Genomic DNA, 18594 nt, shown 5'->3' with positions numbered 1-18594 from the left:
CAGAAATATGGTTTGAAACAGCCCTCGGTTTGCTACGTCACAAACCAATAACCAATCACGTCAAGGGATCGATTCCTATCACTAGCATGCAAAATATACCAATACCAGCACAAAACCAAAAATAAATCAGAGCAAAAAACCCATGAAGCTGTGGTTTAATGTGAATTTAGAACCGCTAACTTGCATTATATCCCGTGGCAACAGTGTAAAAGCAGCCCGGAGTCAGACACACCTCTCCCACAGCTGCGTCTGCACTTCACATGCGTATGCTCGCAGGTGCGAATCACAGAAGGCTACATTCGAGTCTTCAAGGCATTTTAGGACACAACATCGTCAAGTAAGTAACTTTAACGAATGTTACAGTATTCACTGTAGGTGTCCACTAGTAAAAACAGTTTTATCAGTCATTATCCGTGTATGCCGTGCATGCGGTTACTACAGTTCAGTGGATCAGGAGGCGCTGGCTGGTGTGACTGAGTGGAGGCGGGACTAATTTGCATATTCATAGATCCGTGTATAGTAAATGAGGCAAGGGTGTAGAGTTACATTCAAGCTATTTTAAGGCATTTTTAAAAACATTTAAATATGTCATTTTGATGATCAAAGATGAGTTTTAAGGAATAAAATATTTGACTACAGGGGGACTTTAAGAATATCATGCCCTTTTGGGAAAATATAGTCCTTGTTTTACCTGTGACTGTTCCATCTGGCACATGGAGTAAATTGCCTTTAGACTCCAGAGACTGGCAGAGTTTCCAGAGCGGAAGACCAGCTGAGCATAGCGCTCTCCTACAGTACCACACATTGGGTGATAGAAAACAACATAAAACATGCTGTGCTCCATTTACTGATTTATTAGATTTGGAAATATCTGATAAAACATAAGAAAAATCTCACCTGGGGCATTACAAAAAAAGTTGTGCTCAGTGTAATCTCTGTGCAACATTCTTCTTGATCGTTCTCTTGATTGAGGTAATGATTTAACTGTGTCTTCTCTGTAAGACAAACGGGATTTTTTCAATACAAACACAATACAATCCTTTAGTAATAAAAGCAACAGTCTGATTTAGTGAAATGATGAGTGGTAGAAATTATATTTAAAAGTATTTTTAGTATCATAAGAAATACCCTGCTATTCTTTCTGTGAGTTGCCATGGAAATGGGGACAGTGATTTTCCAGGTCCAGTGTTTTGCTGTAACCTCATCCACGTAGCTAACCGGATACTTATGTCTGTTCCACGAGGTTCAAATCCCTGTGAGGTCCGATCAAAGACATGAACGGTGAGAAGAAACTCTTTGAAGTCATTATAAAAATGAATTTAAGTCATTTGAGAGGCTAATTTACAATTCTAATGATGAAAGGCCACCGCTGGTCGCTTTATTTTCAGAAATGTATTCGTAGGCACAAGCCTATTTCTGCCTCAGAGTAAAAAATTTTTTCAAAATTTCAGCATTATTACTTGTAAAGACTTTATTTCTCTTAGGTGTAAAGCCCATTTCCCCCATTAATTAAAAAGTTTGTCATGAATTCACAATTGTGAGTTAACATCTCGCAATTCTGAGTTTATATCTCACAAATAAATGTTTTTCCCTCAAGTCAGAATTGTGAGAGAAAAGGTCACAGTTATCCGATGGCAGAAACAGGGCTTCCATAGTAATCCTATGTTGCAAATCTCACAATTGTGACACTTTTTCCAAACTGTAACTTTTTATCTCACAATGTGAGTTTATCTGTTATTTTGAACTTGATCTTACAAATTTTTTTTTTTTTTACTTATTTTTACATCACTTTTAGTATATGCTTCATTTACTTTTTTTTCTTGTAGTACAAACAGATGCATAAACATGAAGCATTAAACAGATAGTTCACCCAAAAATGAAAATTCTCTCATTAATTACTCACCCTCATGTTGTTCCAAACCTGTAAGACCTTTGTTCATCTTCGGAACACGATTTTTTTGATGAAATCCGAGAGTTTTTTGACCCCCCAATGACAGAAACACAACTGACACGTTCAAGGCCCAGAAAGGTAGTAAGGACATCGTTAAAATAGTCCATGTGACATCAGTGATTCAACCGTAATTTTATGAAGCTACGAGAATACTTTTTGTGTGCAAATAAAACAAAAATAATGACTTTATTCAACGATTTCTTCTCTCCCGGGACTGTCTGCTGCCATTATCGAGATTACCACGATGCATGCGTGTGGTGCTGCTGACATAGAACATGCATGTGCTGCACCTTTTTTACAAGCAGAGGAATGCACGCACATTTTGATTTCGAAGATGAACGAAGGTCTTATGCCGGGTTCAGACTACACTATATTTTTGACGGTCACGATAGTCACTGTGTCAGATTACACGATTTTGACTCCTAAAATCTTGTCATGTCGTGGACAAGAAACATGTCAAGACTACACGTTGCTTCCCGACCATTCATCGCATGCCATCTTTAACGACGCACGTGATGCCATCGAGAAGGCGGAACTAGCGATTGACTTCCGAAAACAAGAGTGTAAACATTGCTGAAGCGCTTCCGCTACAGTTCGCCTGCATTTTTCTTTCTTTGTGGCTTACACATAACACATTTCTAATATTCAAATCTGTTAAAGGATTTTTAGGCTCCATTAATTAGGTCAACCGGAACCGGGAACACTTTATACACACACCCGATGTACTTGCTACATCGCTAGAAGAATGGCATCTACGCTAATATTCCACAGGAGCCAGTTGAGTCCTCTGCACAATGTGACTTTGCTGCAGCCTGGAATTTAACTGCTGGTTTTGTCTGGCAAGAGGAGAACTGGCCCCCCGACTGAGCCTAGTTTCTCCCAAGGTTTTTTCTCCATTCTGTCACTGATGGAGTTTTGGTTCCTTGCCGCTGTCGCCTCTGGCTTGCTTAGTTGGGGACACTTCATTTCCAGCAATATCGTTGACTTGATTGCACAGATACTATTTAAACTGAACTGAGCTGGATTATGACATCACTGAATTCAATGATGAACTGCCTTTAACTGAAAAATTAGTTTTTACTATTGTCACTTTGCATTATTGACACACTATTTTCCTAATTAATGCTGTACAGTTGCTTTGACACAATCTGTATTGTTAAAAGCGCTATATAAATAAAGGTGACTTGACTTTGTTCTGTCGTGGTAGTCCCTCGATGACACATCATACAGGCAGGAGTACTGTTGCCACAGCTCCACAAACCTTTCCTCCATCTCATAATTCCACCTAGCAGCACCATCATCTCTCTTTCGTTTTGCCATGTTTGAAACCTGTGTATGAAAGAGCTTCTGTGCTGCTATTGGTCAACGTCACCAATGTGACAGAACTTGCCGTGGACGATGGAAAAAAACAACAACATGCTAGTCTTTCTGTCGTGATGTCGTGAAGCATCGCAGATGCGGAATCGGTTGGTGTCCACTATGACACACTACACGTGCTGAAATGATGGAATCTTGCGTCCCGACACCCATAGTCGTTAACGATTTCCCACGACACCCTACGTCAAGCAAATTGTGGCAAAATCGGGCTAAAATCCTGTAGTCTGAACCGGGTATTACGGGTTTGGAGCGACATGAGTAATTAATTATGGAATTTTCATTTTTGGGTGAACTATCCCTTTAAACTTCATTATTAAGCACATATATTACAGAGATGCAGATACTCACCAGCAAAGGGTCAGAGAAGTCTGGCAGAGGACCAGTCAAAATCCCAGCAAGGGAACAGGCAAACAGAACTACTGTACATGAGATGAGTACAGTCATCGGGTACTGAACTATAACCTGGGAATAGCTGTAAAATCAATGGTGTTCATATAAACTGGTGTTAATTTGTTCACATTAACTTATATTATACTGCTGGTATTCGCCACACTGCATTTACATGCACTTTTTGCTTAGTATTTGAATGCTTCTTCCAAATTCCTCTAAATATACTACTGAACATAAGACTATGTTAATGTGCAGTACTGTATTACTGTAAATAATAATCTTAATAATGAATTTCATGTGATTGTTATATAAACAAATAAATATCATAAGTTGCTATAAAAGCATCTCACCTCCTTGGTATCCTATGCAAGCCATCATTCCTACTGAGCAGACAGACATAGCGATTAACATAATTAAATGTTTACAATCAACTAGATATATGTCCATTACAATAATATTTATAATAAAAAGATTCCGGACCTCACTGTCACCATGTGACGCTGTACAGGCTTGTGGTTACTGCCATCATGAGATTCATGAAGCCAATGGCACTGTGTTTTATTGTGACACGAAGGCAGGCGTGGTGGACTGCAGCTATGGACAGTCTTCACAGGACTGGCTGAACAGTCTGTCTGATGGTAAGAATTCATTTGACCTGGACAGACATTGCTTTGATTCGACTGCTGGTGGCCACAGCAGGGGCATCGTTTGCGTTGTGGTGAATGATAGCCAGAGCCCTGCGATACTTGATGGTGGAGCTGAGTAGAGGTGTGAGACTTGAGCGGACTACTGCTGTCGGCTTGGTTCGCCTCTATCTTGACCGGACACTTCTGAGATTCTGTGCTGTCACTGTCTGGAGGATACAGCGAAACCTCAGGGATTTCACTGTAAATAAAAGAGTCACATGAGATATCAATCATCAAATGTTTTCAGTCTATTCCGTAGCTACTTTCACACCACTTCATTTTAGAAAAACGCAAGTCGCATTAATTATTTTGAAGTGAAGAAATCAAGACCTGCCAATATTTTGCAATGAACCAAGTAGAACTGTTTCAAGAACAGCCTTGAATTAATCACTCACCGAATGATTGAATCAACAATCTGGTCGTCATTTTGGCAAATTAATTTTTTTCACTTCACTAAATGTCAGTTCATAAGTTTGTGCTTCACTACATTTCAGGAAAAAACATGCTGTTCCTAGTTACGTGATGAAATCGAAACCTGCTCCGAGATGCAATTGTGATGTCAGATTTGTATTGAATTATTCTTTTGAACTGATTCTTATGAAACGTCTGAACTGGTTTACAAATGAACTGACTGAGTTGTCTAGCTAAGAGTGATCAGATGACAGAATTAGTCATTTCTGATGTAAATAATAAAAGAATTTGACAGATGAGGCGAAAAGTATTTTGGTATAATAAATTGTAAATGGAAATCATATTTAGGTTATGATTGACTGTAAGTTGTTCATGTGCTAAGCGTAAAAGGGTTGTTATTTAATTGCTGATGGTGTTTATGCATATAGTCATGCATACTGCATTTAACCGCTGCATTTTGCTGTTGATTTCACGTGTTTGCACACACACTTTCAATTTCCATGCACTGAATGTCTGGATCCATCATACTGACCAACAAATAAAATTAGTTTGAAGGGATAGTTCACTCAAAAATGAAGTCATTAATTACTCACCCTCATGTCATTCCAAACCTGTAAGACCTTCGTTCATCTTAACACAAATTAAGATATTTTTTATTAAATCTGAGAGCGAAAGCTACACGAATACTTTTTGTGCAGTTATTTTTGTTTTCTTTGCACACAAAAAGTATTTAGGTTAAACCACTGATGTCACATGGATTATTTTAACGATGTCCTTGCTACCTTTCTGGGCCTTGAACTTGTCAGTTCTGTTGCTGTCCATGGAGGGTCAGAAAGCTCTCGGATTGCATCAAAAATATCTTAATTTGTGTTCCAAAGATGAACGGGGGCCTTACGAGTTTGGAGCGACATGAGGGTGAGTAATAATGAGAGATTTTTTATTTTTTTATTTTTAACTATTCCTTTAAAGATATTGTATTTCATTTTGTGATATAAAATAGTTAGCTGTCCCACTTTTTTAAAAAGCTTATGGTTGTCTTGTTTTATCTTAACAATATGCCTCTAACATATAGTTTATTTTTGCCAGGAAATGGCCTATAGAGAATTTTTGAGTGCACAGCTGAGTTACTGGCAACATACTGTATATTAGATTAGCAATGATGTCTAAAAAATGTATCAGCGAAATGCTCGAAGGCCCAGTTAGGTCAAGAGGGAGGGACTCCATCAGCTTACTCTGTCAACCTCATAAAAGCCTGTTCAGATGAGAGAAAAGGGCTCACTAGTGCTTACAACTCAACTGCTCAGGAAGTAAATATGAGAGTGGGACAACTCCTTAAAATGTACTGCTAAATAATGTATATCACCATGAAAAACCAGAGCTTAAGATTCAGTATTCATGTTTTCATTATTCAGTCAATCCACAATACTAATAATACAATTTATGACTCTTTATGGGGTACCTTTACATTTTACTATGCTGAAATGTTAAAATATGCTATCAGCTTACGGAGTTCAGGACAGGTCAAATAATGTGTCATATAAACTTTTTTTTCTGTTTATCCCTGTTTACCACATTTCAACTATAAGGTTTGCAGGCTTGGTGCAAGAAAACCTTTCAGCTACTCTCTTAGACATTAACAGGTCCTAATAACAATGAAATCGTAAGCTTTTAACAAGCTTGTTTTTACACAGATGTACTGCTGACTCTTTAGTATTACCAAGGTGACAAGCTATGCAAACACTGGCACACATGACTGCTGTAAATGTGTTCAAGAAACAAATAAGTTGTCTTTTTTGGATTCTTTAGATCTGCACTAACTAATTAGTGCCCAACTAATTTGGGCAGATTATAATACGCAAGACTGATCCCATTTGGCCATTGACAATATAAACAACTATAAATCATGTGCAAGGAAAATAAAATGACTTTTGAACCAGAAGTGTTGGAATAAATGCTACATTTTGCCAGGATTAAACAAAACACTGGCTCCTAACCCTCAGCCCTTTTTATCTCCCATTACTGAGCGTCTTGGTTGGCTTAAATGCTTAAAATGATTCTTGACACATTGCTTATTTGGATGTGAACTGCTTCATCTCCATTAACTCTATCCTTAGGATCACCATCCTAAAACCAGCAAAACAGGGTCTCTTAATTTGCTTCCTTGTGTGAGATTTGCAGAGGTGTACTGTACAAACACTGTAGCCTGCATTTTACTGACTGACAGCTTATATAAATATAAAACATGGCAATCTTTGCTGTGGATCAATTGCTAAACAGAACTGCAAAAATAGCATCAGGAAATTTGATAATGCAATCTAATGATCGTATGATGAACCCATTATTGTAATCAGATATAATAAAGTTTTGCTACATTACAAGAGAGTGTGCTTGTTCCAATTACAAGGCTTTCTGAAGAATTTCTACATAATTCTGTTAAATTTCTATATATGTTATCAAAAGCTCAGCAACAACAGGCATCATTTTCCTGCAATGACCCTTCAGCATCTGATGGAGCTCATGGGTTTTGATTGTGTGCATGCTGCAGATGTTTTGACGGTTATCAAAAGGAACACATGCTTAATTTGATTTGACAGCTCTGCAGCTGGTACGCCGTGTCAGGTGGTCTGTGCTGCCAGAACTCAGAGGTGATTGTTGTGGCCTGTCAGACTGTAAGCGTGAAATCAGTTCATTTTTTCAGCATCAGACAAGGAAAAACACCATATTTACTGATGAGATCCCATCCTGAACCCAGCAATGACTCGAGGATAAGGAAAACTGAGCTTAATGGATATGACTGTAATTTCCAGAGCGAATTTGCTCATAAAATGCCCTATGTAACTACAGTCAGCTTAAATATTTACTGGAGCAAGAATAAATATTTACTAAATACCTAATTTGTTTGCTCCCTTTGCACCAATTTGTATGTGCATATAAATAAGATTCTGCAGTTACATTGCTCAGTTCATTTTCACATCTCCCCTAAGCTTTTTTACTCAGTTGATCTTGTATGGTAGGAGTCATGATCTGGAATAAATGCCTGGAATGTAACAGAAACTGAATTGATTGAACAGATGCCCTGACAGCATTTCAGTGGATATCAGCCATGCTGGCTGGCAAACACTGACTAATACCATGTAGTATAATGCACACGTACACTGCTTGAGATTTACTTCAGGCCACTGATACCCATGGTGACTCAGTCCAGATCAAAAATAATTGGACCGATTCACAAGGGTGAATCAAGTGACACTGCTCATAGGCACATCTCATTGCACCAAATTGCAAAGCAGCTGCCTTTAAACATAACATTTAATAATCAATTAATCTCTTTTTCATAAATGAAACTTTCTGCACTGTAAAACGTGGTAACCTGCAATTGTTACCTAACAGAGCTTTTTTTTTAACCTGATTTAACCCATAAAAAAAGTTTTGTTGGTATAAAATAATGTATTTAGGTTGATTCAGTCATGCTAAATACTTTTTCATTTGAATAAAACCAGGTAATTTAGATGTAACCTTTTTTCAGTGTATGAACACATGCAGACTAAATTAAACTATAATTAATGGTCATCTCAATAGTGTAATTCTTAACCAAAAGATTCAGATTAATGTCTTTACAACCAGACTGTAACATCTCCCAGCCTTGTTTGTGATAGTTTTGGGAGATGAAGCACTTGCTTTTGTGTGTAGGATACGTGCAGCCATTTTAAGTAACAACTGATAATAACATGGAACAAAACCTTTGATTAACAAATCAAAGGCTGGTAAGAGGGGCCCACGTGTGCACATCGCACTGGAATATAAAGACAAGGCTTCTCCTGAGAGGGTCATACTCAGACATGAGTCACTGCAGCTTGAGCTGGATCTTCTCCACCAAATCTGGAGAACGCATCTCACCATCTGCTCAGCGGTACTTTGATCTACAGACAGATTTCGTCATTAAAGATAATCATTGTCGATACAGAACAGGGAATCTACACCTAGTTATGCTGAAGCAAAATGTCTCAGTCAGAGTAGCAGATGAGCCCTGTGATTAACATTCTCAGAGTCAATCGTCTAACACCTCCATTTAGAGTCCTAGATCCCTGTGTAGTTCATTATTAGAATTACTCCAGACAAAAAGAAACATGCCTGACTAATGAGCTAAAAGATAGCCTCTTCTTTTTTGTTTTGCCATCCATTAAAAGAAGTGTAAAAGTGGAATATTTCTCAAGTGCCACTCTGAATAGCAAGTGTACTGTAGATAGGTACTATAGGTTGTATAGATTGTCTGCATTTTTTTAAATGACGTAAACAATGCTAATGCTAATAACTTGCATTCAAAAACATCAAGATTGTCTTCAGATCAGAGGTCACAATGGTATACACATAGATAACAGCAATAAAAAAATAGTACACTAATATCTCACTTTAAAGCAGTCCATTCTGTTAGATACAATTATAGATACTGATATGTTACTCTGAACATTTTTAAACATATAAAGTTGACATGTCAGTTCCACACTTAGCACCTTTGGCTTTTCATTGCAGACCTTTTTAGGCGAATTTTTGATGACCAGAGCATATTTATAATATGGCGTACCCTAGAAACACTTCCTTAATTTTACTATTCAAAATGACTTTATATCAAGTATGTACTGCATAACAGGAATGATTTATCTTTGTTTAGCCCAATAATATAAAGAATGACTCACGTGATGTGCTTCTTATATTTTTAAGTTAAATTTGCAAGTGGCAAATTTCGCTGCAGAACATTATTTGTCATACATTGCAAGAATTTAAAGAATATTTCCAATGTGTCCTTTTGAATGTCAGATGTACTGTAGGTCAAATATAAATTAACATGGAGTTTGCCCTAGAAATCCATTCATAGGCTTTTGTGACAAGATCAGCGTTCATGTCAGTTTATGGATAACATCACGACAAACCCAACAAATTATAGTATTTCGTAGTATTTATTCCCTCGTGATCTCCTTGTACTCAAAATACTATTCGGTTGTTACCCTCAGAGAATAGTATTTTTTCGCTTGTAAACAAAAGCCAAGTGGGTCTGATATTGGGAAACCTTAAAAGCGGCACGATCGTTATTCCTGTTTATTCGCAAAAACAACCATTTAAATGACTTACGTTCACTTACAAACACACTTGCTCCAACAATTAGCCTTATAAGCCCCGCCATCCACGTACCTCTGAGGTGCTGCCTGAGAAGATCCCTCTGTCGTGGATGAATCTGTGATTTCAGCATCTTCGCGCTCTCTAGAAATGGACACGGTGTCCATGGTTTAGTGAATGTAATTTCCCACTGTCCCTATCCAATGTGTAATTCTGAGCAGAATGCAATCGAAGCAGGTTGTGGTCGTGCTGTGGAAGGCAAAGCCTGCGTTAGTGAGTGTATGGAGGCTGCTTGATCGTGGCGCTGTGATCTGAGGTGTTGACAGTGAGTTGAGCGCGCGCTGTTCTCCCGAGGGTGGTGCTGGAGAACAAAACCACTTCGAATTAACACTGCAAGGGTGTGTAGCCAAAGCGAAATTGGAAATGATCTGGTATTCCTTTCCGTCAAATGACAAGAAGCTGCAATGGTTTGCTGCATACAATGCAATACGTTCTTGACGGTTCTAATTTGGCTAATGAAATAGAATAGACTGGGGCTAGTTGTCACATGAACGGGCTAAATTTAATTAACTCTTGGAGTCAAAGGTCCAATTACACAAATTTGCTTCTTGGAGTTTTTATGTAGCCTATGTTTTATCCAAGGTGGTTTCAAAAATCTAGTTCAAACCCTCCTAATTTTTCATTTTTGTAAATTCTAAACTTGCAAAATCTTGTTTTGTCCTGTTTTTATTACTTTTATTTAATTTTTTTTTGCAAAAGCAAGCAAACACATAGGCTACTAGCACACACTGGACAAGAGTCGATCATATAACATATAATACAGTTTGATTTCCATGAGAGCTGTTCTGAGGACAGGGGTATTTACTATTATTTTTCTATTAATTAACCTACATTTTGTTTTATTTTTTCCATTTACATTTCTTGAAATGCACAGAATTATGAAGAAAAGCCTATACAACGCTGATTCCCATTCTGATGTGACATTCCCATATACTGTGACAACATACCTGGCTATTAGGGCATATTGTCACACAAGAGTGAAGCAGCAAACTATGTCTTTTTCATGGCCAGTAAAGGTGGAACAGTTTCTGTTGTTTCTGACACTTAAAAAGCTACAAATGATCTTGGTTGCAAAGAGTGATTGGTCCAGCAGATCCTGATAAACATAACAGATATAGGCATGTCATTCAACTGAGAAAAACAACATTATTTTACATTGTTATGAGCTTTATGTTTGACACTAGTTGGGCAGTAGAGAAACATCACACACATTTATACAAATGAGCTGTGATAAGACTATATAATGAAAGTCATTACAAATTTAAATGGTGCTGACTTGATTTATTATTTATCATTCTGACTCCCTATTCTCTACAGACAATGTGCTAGAAAAAGATTTTTTCTCACATGCCTTAACCCAGCGAGCTTTGACATGATGTGTTAGCCTACAGTGCAGTTGCCTCTGCAATCCATTCGAGCATGTTTGCTTCAGATCACGGGTGTTTCTGTATTGGCATTTAGAGTAATCTATAGTGGCACATTTCTCTCAGAGAGTGTTGATGCGAGCTACATCATTGTTTTATTTCCTCAGTGTATTTCAAGACAGAAAGACACATTTCCTTAATAAAATAGCAGTGAGAAAAGGCTCCCAGTGGCAAGAGATGTATATGTGAAATAATGTACTGAAAACATTTCTATTTTTTAGTGTTTCTAAACTGTTTGGTTTCAAAATAATGTGTACCAGAAGGATATGATTGGTGTAAGTGTCACTGTTTGTGTTTACACACATTATTCCAACGATAGTTTTATAGTTATAAAAATGCTTTCAATAATACTGAAACTATAGGTCACAAATATTAGTTCACACTTCATCAGATGGTGTAGAGAGGAGGAAATCACTCTCTGTCACAAAACTATGTTTTAGGATTTACACTTTCTCTTGCGCCTTGAAACGAATGAGAGTCTTTGTGACGAAATCTGATCTCACAGGAGACGCATGTTAATGTCAATTGTACGCTGTGTTTCAAATGATCACTTCTGGCAGGATCACCTATGGTAACTTACAGGTGTAAAACAGACCAACGATGATATATTTGCTCATGTGAAGTGCATTTTCACAATTTATGGTATAAATAAAATAGCAAACAACATCCTAATATTGTACTTTATAACCAAACTTCCTGTATACAAAACTTAAAAAATTAATATTTGGGATTTATATTAAATAAAAAAGGAACTTTTACATGGTAGGCCTACATATACTTTGCTACCACCTACTGCCATAAAGAGGTAAGCTCGCCTTGCAGTGTTTATTAAACTGGTACACATTAACCCTCTATTGCAACATTGCATTTCTGTGTAACAGACCATTTCCTTCACTTTGCAAGCACATTCAAATGTGTTAGTGAGTAAAAACATTTGAAAACCTTTACAGTCAAATAAATTGTTTAAGTTACGAGGAATTGCTTAAATATATCAAATTGAAACATGTTTTTATAGTTTTCACATATTTTAAGGTTTGAGATCATGAATTTTACATTATCCATTATTAAAGCATTTACATAATTTTCAGTAGACCTAGCCTACTTACTTAACATTTAAATTTCATTTAGGAAAGTTAGACAGAATTCTATTGCATCATGCTATCAATCGTTTGTTTCGTGTCTATTTTTTTTAAAAGTCATTTCTTTCCATTGTCCTACGGTGTTGCCTCCAAACAACGTATGTTTCATTGTTTTAAAAAAGTACTCCACTAAAATTACTTCAAGGTTACACGGCGCTATTTAATAATGACTGTGTGAACTTCTTCTAGCAAGTTAGAACAAAATACCTCTTTGGCGCCGTCTTGCGACTGTAATAAAACTGCCCTGAAAGGACAATATATATTTTAGTATATAAATGGTTGCAGAAAGAAAATGGAACGTTGCTCAGATGAACAACAAACCGGTAAGAGGCATAAGATGAATGAGAGAGAACCTAAAACAGATGTTTATTGTCGCTATATTAAATTACCTAGCAAGTCACAGTAAACAGTAGCCTAGATTATTTATAACAACATATAGGCTACATTAATATTTAACGTATTCTGTGCTGAGATGGACTATTTTTCTTTGTGAAAGCTTTAAGTTATTATCTAGGATAATAAAGTAATTTCAACTCAAGTAGCCTAATCAATGTATAATTTCAGTGTGCTTTATTTATTTATTAAACTATATACAGTCAGGCTGTTTAAGCGTGGGCCTGAACATCTTGTCGGGGTTTATTTTGCGATAATGACCGCCTGAATGTATGTTATCCTTTACATACATTCTTCAAGAGGTCAATGATATGGTAAACGCACATATAGCCTCTTTTGTTTGTGTGTCAATCGAAGTTGCATTGTGTGGGAGGTGATTATTTGGCCATGAGCAGTAAGACACGCCCAAGGGGCGTTACCACAGCTCACAGTTACTACACTACATTACAGTGCGCACGTTCTGTGCGTGTCAGAAGAGAAGTGTGACCGAAGAGAACGTGTCGGTTTGACAGTAAAAACTCAGAAAGGACCTACATGAACTTACCATGACTTTCTCAAGGAATCCCTTTTGCGCTTTTTTACTTCTTGCTTTGTTGTTTTTGTCTTTAACAGTTATTCTGAAAAAATGGCACTTTGGTCTCCAGGAGAACAAACCTTTTGGTGATGCTGCCCGCCCAGATGGTCTAACTCCAGCGCGGGACAGATTGCTCCAACAACTTAAGGAAAGACAACAAGAACTTGAGCTCTTGGACATCACTTTTGATAATAAACAAGGCTTGGATCCAAGTTTCTCCACAAATGACAGTGCAATCTATATAAATGGGAAATTGATTTCGGACAACCCAGTAACGGCTAAAACTGATATTGGCTGTGAAGAACTTAGTGGCATCAAAGCTGTTGACTTTCTCGGTTCAGGTTACACTAAAACAGTGTTAAAAGCAGCATTGCCGCAAGGATTATTTGTGGCACTGAAATCCATAAACCATCAAGGTACTGACATGAGATTGTGCATGGAAGATTTTCAAGATTCCCAAGGCTGTGATGAGCTTGTGTCTTTCAAACTGAGGAAGGAGATTGTGTTATTGCAGAGACTGCAGCACCCCAATATTGTAGAGGTAAGAAAACACCCTTATGCAATAACTTGGACTCACTCTCAACTTGTGCCATTGTTATCTAATAAATTAGACATGCAAAAGCTTAATGCCACATGTTGCATTTGCACCAGTTTATCCACTAAACTGGTTGTGTTCATTCCAGCTGAAAGGTCAATGTCAGGACAGCGCTCTGGTTGGTGGCATCACAGCAGTTCTGGAGCAGGGGATGCCACTTCAGATGATACAGCTCCTGCAGAGCCCCTGGGAAGAGCGCTTTCAGGTAAGAGCACCACCCCCAGGCCTCCTGTGGAGTGTTAATCAGAGATTCCCCACCCACAGTCCCCCCACAGGGCATACCTGAGTTGGGGGTGGATGAAATTCTTTGGCTTGGGTGGATTAACTGGAGCCCCATCTCCATACCAGCTGATCCTGTTCAAATAGTATTGAAGGACAGATGTCTGTCTCAGATGTCCATCCTTTTACTTTTCTTTACCCTGATAATTTCTCGGCACTGTTTGAGGGAGCGGGCGATACCGAGTTTCACGAGGCGAGAGTATTTTCTTTCACGTTCACTTTGGTATACAAGAAACAGGTGTTGACACTCTGCACCTTTGATTTTTGATGGGCTCTGATGATGACAAATGCGTTTAAGCTAAAGGGCTGTAATCGAGTGACTCGTCTCTTTGACATTCTTGCCTTCTCTAAAACACGTGGTCAAGAGTTATTCAAAAGGTGTTTGGTTTCATCCTCCTCTGGTTTTGAAGAGCTGCAGCTACGCTGTCTTCAAGCGTTTATTCAGAGGTGACTTAATACCTTTGTGTGCTCTCCAGTTTTAAAACATTATATAAGGAAGTAAAAAAAAATTATGGATATGGTGAAAATTAGTTAGCAAAACCAGAGTTTATATTTACAAATTTACACAATTTAGGTTGTGCATATGGAAAGATCAACTTACTTTATTGATGCCTGAGGGGTAAATTTTGATGTTAAACAATGCATGGATGTACAAAGTCAATACTATTTACACCGCAAAAAAGTTTTTCACTTCTTGAGTATAAAAAAGTTACAACCCAGTGAAAAATTCTGCCAGTGCAGTAAGAAAAATGTGCTTCTATTAAAGAAAATTCTATAAAAATAAGCTTTATGTATTGTGTTGTTTCTCAAGTAAATGTATCTTGTTTTTTATTTTTAATGAAAAACATTAAATGCTAAATTAGTAGTATATTAATATTATGCAATATATAGTTCTGAATATATAGGTTTGTTTTGTTGGTACACAACATTGAAAAGTGAATCATCTAAAAAAAAAAATAAATCATTAGTGGCAGAGGCTAAATTCCTCTGGCTTGCTTAGGTGGGGACACTTAATTTCCAGCGATACCGTTGACTTGATTGCAAATGATTGCACAGATACTATTTAAACTGAACTGAGCTGGATGTTGACATCACTGAATTCAATGATGATACAACCCAGTGAAAAATTCTGCCAGTGCAGTAAGAAAAATGTGCTTCTATTAAAGAAAATTCTATAAAAATAAGCTTTATGTATTGTGTTGTTTCTCAAGTAAATGTATCTTGTTTTTTATTTTTAATGAAAAACATTAAATGCTAAATTAGTAGTATATTAATATTATGCAATATATAGTTCTGAATATATAGGTTTGTTTTGTTGGTACACAACATTGAAAAGTGAATCATCTAAAAAAAAAAAAAAAAATCATTAGTGGCAGAGGCTAAATTCCTCTGGCTTGCTTAGTTGGGGACACTTAATTTCCAGCGATACCGTTGACTTGATTGCAAATGATTGCACAGATACTATTTAAACTGAACTGAGCTGGATGTTGACATCACTGAATTCAATGATGAACTGCCTTTAACTGAAAAATGAGTGTTTACTATTGTCATTTTGCATTATTGACACTATTTTCCTAATTAATGCTGTTCAGTTGCTTTGACACAATCTGTATTGTTAAAAGCGCTATATAAATAAAGGTGACTTGACTAATGATTATTTTGGTAATTGGTCGATTATTCTAACGATTAATTGAGTTATCGGTTATTTTTTGTGGTAATAAAAATAGACCTAAGCAAACAAGTAACTATTGATTGTGTTTGTGCTCAGGTCTGTCTTGGTTTGGTGCAGCTTCTTCAATATCTGTCTCACTCACCGCTGGGTTCAGTAGCCCTGCTGGATTTCCAGCCTCGACAGTTTGTTATGGTGTCAGGAGAACTCAAGTTAACGGACTTGGATGATGCAAGTATTCAAGAACCGGCCTGTCAAGAGGACTCAGACTGCCTGCTGCAGTTTCCCCTCCGCAATTTCACCCTCCGATGCTCCCTCACTAGAACTTGCGAAGGCTTGAACGAGATGATGAACCTCTACAATGCCTACAGGTGAGCACTTCTTTTCATTCCACCTTTATTGTCTGAGCCAGATAATAAAATAGTTGTCGTACGTTAAAGAGTCTGGCATGGTCGGTGCGGGGAGTTTCATGGCAGCTTCTCCCCTCCTGTGCCAGTTATGATTAATTATCCGCCCCGCTGTGTGTCAGGGCATTAGTTGTAGCATATTGATCTCGCAGCGTGAATCGCCTCTCTGCTATTCTTGGCCGAGTTTCGGATTAATTATATGAATTCGTTATTTTCTTCCCCAGGTATTTTTTCACCTACCTACTGCCTCATCAAGCTCCCCCACTGCTGAAACCTCTTATTCACCAAATAATGAACTCCACAGGTGAGTTTTACTGCGAAATTCATCTCGATGAACTCTGTAACTCTTGAAGTGGTTGTATAATGGAAGCTTAATTTATGTTCTTGTCACAGGAGATTTAAAGCAAAGCATTAACGAAACCCTGGTTGCCTTCGAAGAGGTTTTGCATATGTACAAATCTGGGCTGCACCTGGAGAATTTGCCGCCATCAATAACCAGAGGTAATGCGTTGATTTTAATGATGAATTATACTTCTTAACAGTTTTCAACTCCCATTACATGCATATTCAATCATAACTACAGCGAAAAGCATTCCAGATATATGCAGTGCTCTCAGCGTGATGTGTCTCCGACTGCACCTTTAAGAAGATGTACTTCAGTCATAAAACCTGTGTAACTCAATCCATCTTCAAGGGCAAGTTCTGTAGCCCGTAAGACTCTCCCTCCCTCCCTGTGAGCTTTGACACCCATAAATCAATCACACTGCCACAATAAAGCTGCACAGAGGCATTAAAACAGCCAAGCATTGTCAAAGAATATTCAAATCTTATGTCCAAATGCGTTCACAACAACTCCCGTAAAAAGTTTCCACACATTCCCCTCTATTTTGGCAGAGCCACCGCTGCCTTTTGTTGTCCTCACATGTGCGTGCACACATTTAGTAACATGAGATTCTGCCACCTCTACTGTGAGAGGACTCTTTTCTCTTAGAGTCTCTGAACATGGTAATATTTTACAGATGGGTGTTGCAACAGTGTTGAGTGGATCCTGGAATAGTTTTGATGCATTTTTCCTCTTTGTGCAGATTATGCTGTCCTGAAAGGAATGAGGAGTGTTGCAAATATGGAGTACAGATGCTGGCCGTCGTACAACCAGCAGGGCTGCGTGCTGTCTGTGCACAGTGCCAGAGAGGCCGCGCTCATCTGCAATTCTCATCCACAGTGCACAAGCTTCTCTCTCAGCAGTGAAAAAACATGGACAGGTCAGTGTTTGCTTTGGATTGTTCGATTCCACTTACATCATTAGCAGCTTTTACAGAATAATCGAGTTTTGTTCTTTGACGTAAAAAAGTGACACAAAAAAAACTCAACATATATTTTATAAAACCAAAAGCAAGTGTTTTTTATTTGTATGATTTTATAGATAAATAAAGCTATAATTCATTCAAAACAGATCCCAAAATCACAGCAGAATTTTTTTTTTATCACTTCTGTATTTTCATTGTCTTTCAGTAAAATATAAAAAAATGCTTAAATGGGTCCTATTATGCTCTTTTACAAAGTCTTGATTTTGTTTTGGGGGTGTACTAGAACAGGCTCTCATATTAGGTTGTTCGAAAAACACATAATTTTTTACATATTTTACATTATTACAACACCTCTCTCCTCAGTCTGGCATGAATGGCTCGAATATTTCCTGTATCAAATGAAGGCCCGCCTTCTGAAATACGAAATGTGCTGTGATTGGTTAGCTGGGCCAGTGTGTGTGTTGTGATTGGCAGCATGGCACCTGGTCGGGAAATGTCATGCCCCTTACCATAGCTGCCTGCGAGCTTCAGTGTAAAATTGCGTCAAAATCAAATCAATTCGAGCGCAATTTAATCCCGGATGATTGTAATCACTCTAAATTCGCCTGCCTTGGGAAAGCTAGCATGTCTCCGACATAGTGATGACACTCGTTGCCTTCTCTAGTGCAGCTCAACCAGGTCTCGTCCCATTTGTCTGTATTTGTGATATCACAAATCCCAGAAATTATGCGTTGTAGTCCAAATGAGTCGTTCGTTGTAGTTTTTGAAAAGTGATTTCTGTTAAATAAAATATCTCCTTTTGAAGTGGACTTTGAACTTT

The 18594-nt window shown here is 37.8% G+C and overlaps 2 protein-coding genes across 3 annotated transcripts in view; one reads left to right on the top strand and one right to left on the bottom strand.

Moving 5' to 3' along the window:
- disp2 (dispatched RND transporter family member 2) overlaps positions 1 to 10303 on the bottom strand; it is a 16914-nt gene extending 6611 nt beyond the window's left edge. The window contains exons 1-7 of one of the 2 annotated variants that reach the window (XM_016248236.1): positions 10003 to 10303; positions 4199 to 4603; positions 4069 to 4101; positions 3677 to 3800; positions 1129 to 1253; positions 898 to 995; positions 692 to 789 (exon numbers count right to left, since the gene is read on the bottom strand). In XM_016248236.1, the coding sequence (XP_016103722.1) occupies positions 692 to 789; positions 898 to 995; positions 1129 to 1253; positions 3677 to 3800; positions 4069 to 4101; positions 4199 to 4603; positions 10003 to 10094 (975 nt within the window). In that variant the 5' untranslated portion in view covers positions 10095 to 10303. The remainder of the gene's footprint in view (positions 1 to 691; positions 790 to 897; positions 996 to 1128; positions 1254 to 3676; positions 3801 to 4068; positions 4102 to 4198; positions 4604 to 10002) is intronic. The other variant, XM_016248237.1, reaches the window with a different exon arrangement.
- A 3064-nt stretch (positions 10304 to 13367) lies between these two features.
- The window catches only part of LOC107563378 (extracellular tyrosine-protein kinase PKDCC-like), an 8254-nt gene continuing 3027 nt past the window's right edge, over positions 13368 to 18594 (top strand). The window contains exons 1-6 of the mRNA XM_016248238.1: positions 13368 to 14058; positions 14201 to 14317; positions 16160 to 16431; positions 16692 to 16771; positions 16861 to 16968; positions 17553 to 17729. Coding sequence (XP_016103724.1) covers positions 13489 to 14058; positions 14201 to 14317; positions 16160 to 16431; positions 16692 to 16771; positions 16861 to 16968; positions 17553 to 17729 — 1324 coding nt within the window. The 5' untranslated portion in view covers positions 13368 to 13488. The remainder of the gene's footprint in view (positions 14059 to 14200; positions 14318 to 16159; positions 16432 to 16691; positions 16772 to 16860; positions 16969 to 17552; positions 17730 to 18594) is intronic.

This window comes from Sinocyclocheilus grahami, unplaced genomic scaffold (genome assembly GCF_001515645.1).
Source record: "Sinocyclocheilus grahami isolate Dianchi unplaced genomic scaffold, SAMN03320097.WGS_v1.1 scaffold871.1, whole genome shotgun sequence".
Lineage (NCBI taxonomy): Eukaryota > Metazoa > Chordata > Actinopteri > Cypriniformes > Cyprinidae > Sinocyclocheilus > Sinocyclocheilus grahami.
This window is presented reverse-complemented; position numbering and strand designations above follow the sequence as displayed.